Here is an 8,592-nt window from a genome sequence, read left to right as displayed (position 1 = left end):
AGACCCGAACACGAGTCGAATACCTATTCAAGGAACTACTAAAGCAAGACCAAAAATAACTAGAAAGGGAAATTAAGGAACATTTGGTGCTAAAAGCATAAACAACCCCAAAACATTTCATTTCTACCCAATTTCAATTCAAACTCAAAGGAACTCAATATCCTCAAATTTTGGATAGCATTTCCCCTTAATTTCATACTTTTCCATCCTACAAACAACCACCAACAACACATACAATTTATAGGCTGTTCAACACACTTAATAAATGTTACAATACCCTTCAATCTTAGCCACTTAAAGGCTCAACAACCAACCATAGCAAACCCTAAAACTGAAATTTGCCCTACAAGCGAAAATTTTCCACAAACAACCACAACTAACATACAAGAGTTTCATTTTACACCATATCAAACTACCATTCCATGTCCCAACAATAATCATCATATAAAATCAAAAAAATCATCAAAAATTCTAAAATTCATCAAACTCTACTTTAACCCATAAAATCTTCCACAAAATAACCTATTTAGCCACTATAACCCACTAATTAACCATTATTAAAGCAAAGAGAGAACTTTCTTATCCAGCTTACCTCAAAACTCAAGAAAGCTAGCAACTTAGGGCTTCCCTTTCAAAACCACTCCACCACCTTCTTGGATTCCTCCTAGCAAGGGATTTTTATGGAGTAATTTGATGTTTGGTTGGTTGATTCACAAGATTGAGCAAGAAATGGAAGGCAAAAGTTGAAGTTTCTCTCTTCTTTTCTGTCTAATGAAGCTCGGCCAAGAAGGGTTAAAATGAAGCAATGTTTTGGTCAAAATTAGTTGTAAGAAGGTAAAAATATCTTGGTCAAAAGTCCACCCTCGAATAGAAACGCGACACGTGACAGCTTTTATTTTATATCTATCCCCTTGTCTCTCCAAAGGTAATTATATCAAGATGATCTCTAATTATCTCCTAACACCTAGTAAATTACTCCCTTAATACAAAACTTAACTGAATCGTCGAAAATTTCACACTTAACGCACTAGCGGATTCCACATCCAAAATTCCCTACTATTGTCACATGAACTAACTTATACTAGAAAAATGATTTAAAAACTATATTTACTGATAAAAATATCTAGAAAATTTATATAGTAAAAGAAAATATAGAAAATGCATGCAAAGAAATAAAATAATGCCTAGAAATTAAGAAAAATTTCGGGTTCTCACACTCTCTCTCCCTTAAAGAATTTCGTCCTCGAAATTTCTTACCTTGATTCACAAATAACTCAGAGTATTTCTTTTGCATCTCTTCTTCCACCTCCCAAGTCGCCTCTTCTACCCCGTGGTTTCTCCACAAGATCTTTACTAATGGAATTTGCTTGTTTCTCAGCTCCTTAACCTTTCGGTCGAGTAACTGCACAGGTTTCTCCTCATAGGTGAGTGACTCATCTATCTCAATCTCCTCCGGTTGCAAAATATGAGTTGGATCGGAGTAATACTTTTTGAGCATCGAGACATGAAAGACGTCGTGAATCCTGGACAAACTTGATGGTAGCTCAAGTCGATATGCTACTTTTCCAACTCTTTGGAGAATCTTGAAGGGTCCTACGAATCGTGGTTGAAGTTTCTTTCCTCTACCCGCTGTGACACTTTGTAAGGGTGTAACCTTAAGGAAGACACGGTCTCCAGTTTCGAACTCCAAATCTTTCCTTCGGTTGTCCGCGTAGCTCTTTTGTCGGCTTTGAGCTGTTTGGAGTCTTTGACGTATTAAATTGACTTTTTCTTGTGTATCCTCCATCCATGGAATGGTTGTTGGATCTAGAACCTTCTTTTCGCCTATTTCATCCCAATAGATCGGTGATCGCCACTTCCTTCCGTAAAGCGCCTCGTATGGTGCCATTTGGATCGACGAGTGGTAACTATTATTGTAGGCAAACTCCACTAAGGTCATGTATTGGCCCCAACTATCCCAAAATCTAAGATGCAAGTCCTTAACATATCCTCAAGGGTTTGAATGGTTCGCTCAGATTGTCCATCTGTCTGGGGGTGATAAGTGGTACTTAGGTTGAGTTTGGTCCCCAAGGTTTCCTAAAATTTCTGCCAAAACCTAGACACGAAACGAGGATTCCTGTCTGAAACTATACTCACTGGAATTCCGTGCAATCTCACGATTTCATTCATATACAGCTGAGCCAACTTTTCCAGGGAATATTTCATGTTCACAGGCAAGAAATGGGCCGATTTGGTCAACCGATCAACGATCACCCAAACGGCATCATGTCCCTTTTGTGTCCTTGGCAAACCGGAGACAAAGTCCATCGTGATGTTCTCCCACTTCCATTCGGGTATCTCAAGAGGTTGCAGCAAATCAGAAGGTTTTTGATATTCAGCCTTAACTTGCTAGCAGACTAAACAGGATTGTACATATTGGGCAATTTTCCTCTTCATGTTATCCCACCAATACAACCTTCGCAGATCTTGGTACATCTTGTTACTTCCCAGGTGGATTGTATATTTCGATCGATGGGTTTCCTCCAAAATTTTCTTTTTTAAAGTTTCATCCTTAGGCACCACTACTCGGTTCCGATACCTCAAAATCCCTTTAGGACTCACATTGAAATCAGGTAATTCTCCCTTCTCTACATTTTCCTTCCACTTTTGTACCATCGGATCCTCCTCCTGAGTTTCTTTCATTCGACCTAGAATAGCAGATGTTACCCGGATATTCCCAAAGATCACCTTTTGATGTTCCAAATTAGGGTTCCACTCACTGACTGCTCCCAACATCTCCCATTCTTTGACCATTAGCCCAGCTATTTGAGCCTTCCGACTCAAGGCATTAGCTACTACATTCGCCTTCCCCGGATGGTAGTTAATCGTACAGTCGTAATCCTTTAAGAGTTCCATCCATCGTCGCTGCCTCATGTTCAGTTCCTTTTGGAAAAACAGGTACTTAAGGCTTTTATGGTCAGAATAAACCTCAAAGGTTACCCCGTACAGGTAGTGCCTCCACTTTTTCAGGGCAAAGACCACGGCTGCTAACTCCAAGTCGTGGGTGGGATAGTTTTGCTCGTGAGGTTTCAATTTTCTAGAAGTAAAAGATGTCACGTTCTTATTTTGCATCAACACGCACCCCAATCCTTCCCTTGAAGCATAAGTATAAACGGTGAAACTATCCTTACCATTGGACAAAGATAGAATAGGGGCCATGGTTAGCCTTCGTTTCAATTCTTGAAAACTACTCTCACACCTAGGGTCCCACAGAAAACGGCCATTCTTTTTCGTCAAATCAGTTAAAGGACTGGCAAGCTTGGAAAAATCCTTAATAAATCGACGGTAGTATCCAACCAGCCCTAGAAAGCCACGAACTTCAGTGGGAGTTTCTGGCCTCTTCCATTCAGTCACTGCCTCTACCTTTGCCGGATCAACCGTAATACCCTCCTTCGAAATCACATGCTCCAAAAAAGAAATCTTTTCCAGCCAAAATTCACACTTACTGAATTTAACATATAACTGATGATCTCTTAGGGTTTGTAAGACTAACTTCAAATGTTGCTCATGTTCCCCTCGGATTTTTGAATAGACCAAAATATCATCAATAAACACAACGACAAATCGGTCCAGGTAGAGTTTAAAAACCCGATGCATTAAGTCCATAAAAGCGGCAGGGATATTGGTCAATCCAAAGGACATGACGGTAAATTTAAAATGCCCATACCTAGAATTGAAGGCAGTCTTTGGTACATCCTCCTTCCGAATTAACAACTGATAGTACTCCTGTCGGAGGTCTAACTTCGAAAAGACTACCGCTCCTTGCAACTGGTCAAACAATTCATCAATATGGGACAGTGGGTATTTATTCTTAATGGTCACATTGTTTAACCCCCGATAGTCTATACACAATCTCAAGGTCCCATCTTTCTTCTTCACAAACAACACAGGGGCTCCCCAAGGAGATCCACTCTCACGGATAAACTCTCGTTCCAATAAATCTGGCAACTGTAACTTCAACTCCTTAAGTTCCGCAGATGCCATTCGATATGGGGTTTTAGAAATAGGTGACGTCCCCGGTAACAAATCAATCTTGAACTCTATCTCTCTATCCGGAGGTAAGGTTACTAACTCATCAGGGAATACATCCGGATATTCATTCACTACCAGTACATCCTCTACCATCAACTTATCGATGGGAGTGTTTATAAGAAAAGTTAGGAACCCTTGCGCCCCTCTACTCAGAAGTTTCCTAGCCCGAATACTCGAAATCAATGCAGATGAGGCTAGGCTACCCCTTATATCTAGCCTTAAAGTCGTCTCCCCCGGAATACGTAATTCTACCACTTTCCTCTTACAGTCAAGTTAGGTTTCATATTTAGCTAACCAGTCCATTCCCAAAATAACGTCATACCCCTGAATAGTTAAGCTTATAAGATTCCCCAATAGCTTCCTCTCTCCTACCCAAATTTCACAATCAGCATACATCATACTTGTGATCAAACATTGGTTTCCCTTAGGAGTACTAACTTCCAAGTCGTAAGGCAAGCTAACAGGTTTTATATCAATTCTGCACATAAAATCAGGGTTAACAAAGGAATGGGTGGCACCGAGGTCTATCAAAATCCTAACTAGACGATGGAAGACAGGGATCGTACCTTCCACGATCTCAGATGAGTCAGGGACTTGATGTTGTTCAAGGGAATATACCCGAGCTGGCACATTTGGTCTCGTCCCTTCCACCTTAGATTGCCCCGAGTTGGCCTTCGACGATTGCGGAGTTACTCTCGCCTCTCGAGGTAAAATTGGACAGCTTGCAATTTGATGCTCCGCACTCCCACAGCGCAAGCACTTCCTTTCCTTCCTCCAACAGTTGTCCTCCGTGTAGTTTGGTTTCCCACAAAATCCACAAGGACCCCGAGAAACAGAAGCTGAGCTCCTCTGTGAGTCACTCCTCTGTTGGTCTCGTCTAACTGGACCACCCCTGGTCGAGGTTCCTCTTGACATTCCCGAAAATCTTCCTCCTCCGGTCCCCCTTCCAACCTTGGAAGGATTACCTTTATCCCCTTGCCCAGAACTACTTCCAGGAAATCCCCGTTTCCTCACCTGGAAGTTTCTAACTTGAAGTCTTGCGTTTTCAACTCGCAATGTTTTCTACTGCCTCACTAGAAGTATTAATCTGGGTTACCGCCAGATCCTTTTGAATTTTCACATTTAACCCTTGGATAAATCGCCACACCCTCCTTTGTTCAGTTACAATAAGTTCAGGGGCAAACTTGGACAGTCTCGTAAATTGGTTCTCATACTCGGCCACCGTTTGAGTTCCCTGGCGAAACCTTATGAACTCGTCCTCCTTCTTTTCCTGAACCAAAGGCGGAAAGTACTTTGCATTGAATTCTCTCATGAAATTTACCCACGTTCTTGGTGTTTGTTCTCTTTTCCACTTCGTCCGTATCACATTCCACCAAGAACGAGCGGCCCTCTCCAATTGGAAGATAGCAAAAGTGACCTGCCTCTCCTCACTATAGTGTAAGACCGCAAATATATCTATCATTTTCTCCAACCACCTTTCGGCCATGTCTGGATCTAGCCCTCCCAGAAATTTTGGTGGGGAGAACTTTTGGAACCTTTCGAGAGCTCTGTCCTCACCCTCTAGATGATTGCCAGGGTTACCATGTTGATGAACAGGGGGTTGGCCCTGTTGTTCCACTACGTGGGCCAACAAGTCAGTCATTCGTTGAATAGCAGCGGCTACTTGGACATTAGGGTCAATTCTAGGCTCAGGATTTAGTTCAGGCATGGTTTCACGACTACCCCCTTCAGTCGCAGGTTGTCTAACTCCACGTCCACAGCCCGGACCACTACGAGTACCCTCCATCGATAATATCCAATCTAGGGTCGAAGCACAAGTATAATATTAAAGCAATATATAAACGTAAACAAATAACAAGAAATAAGCACCAAATAGAAGCATTTATACATATAACACATAGAGGTATCAAACAAGTCATACAGTAGCATACAAAAGTAATCCCATGACAGTAGCGGGGTCATCCCAAAAATACAATATACAAGGCTAGGTCAAAACACAAAAGCAGCTAACTAAGAGCTTCACTAACTATACCCCACATGGAATCAAAACATAACTCGAAGGAGCTCTAACCTAGTTCTCTATTGAGCCCACGGATTCTTCCCCATGGCTAGAACTATGTGCGTTCCCCTCTCCAGGTGCCCCAACACCCGGAGCCTCCACCTGTACGCTCGCCTCAAGCACCCCCTGAACTAGCATCTCACACTCGATAATGATGCCGCGAGACCGATCCCTAACTTCCCTAACCACATTCGTAAGACGGTTGTTGGCTACTTGGAGCTGCTCCCTAAGAGCATTCGTCCGCTCTTGCTCCATGGCTATGTCCCCCTGGAGCTCCTCACTCCGATCGGCTTGGATCCTCATGATGCCCTTCAGTCTAAGCATCTCAGTGTGATCCCTGGCGGCAGCACGTCTAAGCCTCTTTCTTTCATCTAGCACCGCTACAACAACATGGTCGACATAGGAATAGTTCTGGCAAAGACTACAACATCGAGTCCTACTAATGGTTTACCAAAGCCGGATCGGACCTCCAGCCCTCTCTTGATAATCGATGACGCGAAACCGCCTCCGTGACGGCTCACCTCCGCTCCCACAAGATCCGTCCATGACCTAGAAAGATACACATAGTTCACAGCTTAGACAAAATAACAACACCTAAGCACACCCTAACACAACTCCAAAGATTCTAAGGATCAAAGATACGGTTCGCCCAGGTTATTTCTAAACCTAGGCTCTGATACCAACTGTGACAGCCCCACCTTCCCCTAAGGCGTACCAAAGGGGTTAGCGAACTGCCTGCCCAACTCTCGCCAGGACTACTAAGACGGTTATACACAAACTAATACATCCCGAAATATATTAACGCTCTTAAACAATTCAACAACCACGAAACGGAAAACGAAAATCAAAACTGAAGATGAATAGTGCCTGCCAAGTCACAATTCGGCCGGATTGGAGGCAGTAGCCAACTCAAAAAAATTTTGAAATTTCCCCTGCATATCCGGCCAAAAACTAGCTTGATACTAGGCCGGATTCGATGAACAGTACCCGGCCAAAAATTTTTTCTTTCTTTGTTTAAATTCCGAACACGTCCGAAACTCTACCAAAACATATAAACTTTATCTAGTCACTAGAGATCATACGTTCACAAGTATATATGCCACACCACATGAAGAAACGCTTTTATATATTCACACGTGAGTACGTTTACAAATCAAAAGTGTCATTGAAATGAGATACATTTAGGGTTCCAACTTTCGAGGAGCTATACAAAAGAACAAAAGAATATCAACTAACTCAACTTGCTTCCAAAATCATGGTTTCCAAAAGTTGATCCTGTAAGGAAAACAAAATTTACGAGGGATGAGTTTTCGCTAATGAGGTAACAACAGGTTATATAGTCACTAATCACAGAAATACACTTTAACAATCACACAAACCTTACTTAAATACCAAGGAACATCACATTTAAAGGATACGGATGGCACTCAAGTGCCAATTTCCCATCTTTGCATTACTTGATCTCAACTCGTTGACACTCCGCCAATATTCGAAGAAACGAACATGATCGTAGACTTCACTTTACACCAATTACCTTCCATCATACATACCCCTTACCGGCCCCGAACACTTCACAGAATCAGAAAGGGTAATACTCGAGTATACCATAAAGTCGAGGAGATAACACTCCACTCGACGAACAGTACCCCATGGTATGTTATCTCATCGACCAGGCCCTTACCGGCTCGAATCGATTAACGACCAATGAGATTTGAGCTCAGATATCACAGCAAAGTCATTGGACACATGCTCCAAACGACACCAAATCATGTACAGGTAGCAATTGCACAGTCATACAGTAAACAGATATACAAATAAGAGGACAGGAGTGATATAGTACACTCTCGTCTCAAAAACGTAATTCACAGTCATTCAGTCCAAAGATTCAAATACAACAACCATGTAAGCATCAAATCATACAACGGTACACTCACCCGTTCAAATAAAGCACGTTCACAAATTTCCATCCGACGTATGCCTCAGATCACCGGCACGCCCTATAAACAAGTAAGAAATAACAATTAAGACCCGAACACGAGTCGAATACCTATTCAAGGAACTACTAAAGCAAGACCAAAAATAACTAGAAAGGAAAATTAAGGAACATTTGGTGCTAAAAGCATAAACAACCCCAAAACATTTCATTTCTACCCAATTTCAATTCAAACTCAAAGGAACTCAATATCCTCAAACTTTGGACAGCATTTCCCCTGAATTTCATACTTTTCCATCCTACAAACAACCACCAACAACACATACAATTTATAGGCTGTTCAACACACTTAATGAATGTTACAATACCCTTCAATCTTAGCCACTTAAAGGCTCAACAACCAACCATAGCAAACCCTAAAACTGAAATTTGCCCTACAAGCGGAAATTTTCCGCAAACAACCACAACTAACATACAAGAGCTTCATTTTACACCATATCAAACTACCATTCCATGTCCCAACAATAAT

At 41.9% G+C, this 8,592-nt stretch overlaps 1 protein-coding gene across 1 annotated transcript; it reads right to left on the bottom strand.

Annotated features, from left to right (window-relative positions):
* Positions 1 to 2,388: 2,388 nt before the first annotated feature.
* On the bottom strand, positions 2,389 to 5,857 carry LOC113709934 (uncharacterized). Its single transcript, XM_027232777.2, has 4 exons — positions 5,168 to 5,857; positions 4,444 to 5,085; positions 3,574 to 3,807; positions 2,389 to 3,459 (listed from the first exon to the last, which is right to left on the bottom strand). Exons 1-4 carry the CDS (start codon positions 5,855 to 5,857, stop codon positions 2,389 to 2,391), a joined length of 2,637 nt encoding a protein of 878 aa, XP_027088578.2.
* Positions 5,858 to 8,592: the final 2,735 nt, after the last annotated feature.

This window comes from Coffea arabica, chromosome 9e (assembly GCF_036785885.1).
Source record: "Coffea arabica cultivar ET-39 chromosome 9e, Coffea Arabica ET-39 HiFi, whole genome shotgun sequence".
In the NCBI taxonomy this organism is placed as follows: domain Eukaryota; kingdom Viridiplantae; phylum Streptophyta; class Magnoliopsida; order Gentianales; family Rubiaceae; genus Coffea; species Coffea arabica.
The sequence above is the reverse complement of the archived record's forward strand: the minus strand, read 5'-3'. Positions and strand labels throughout refer to the sequence as shown.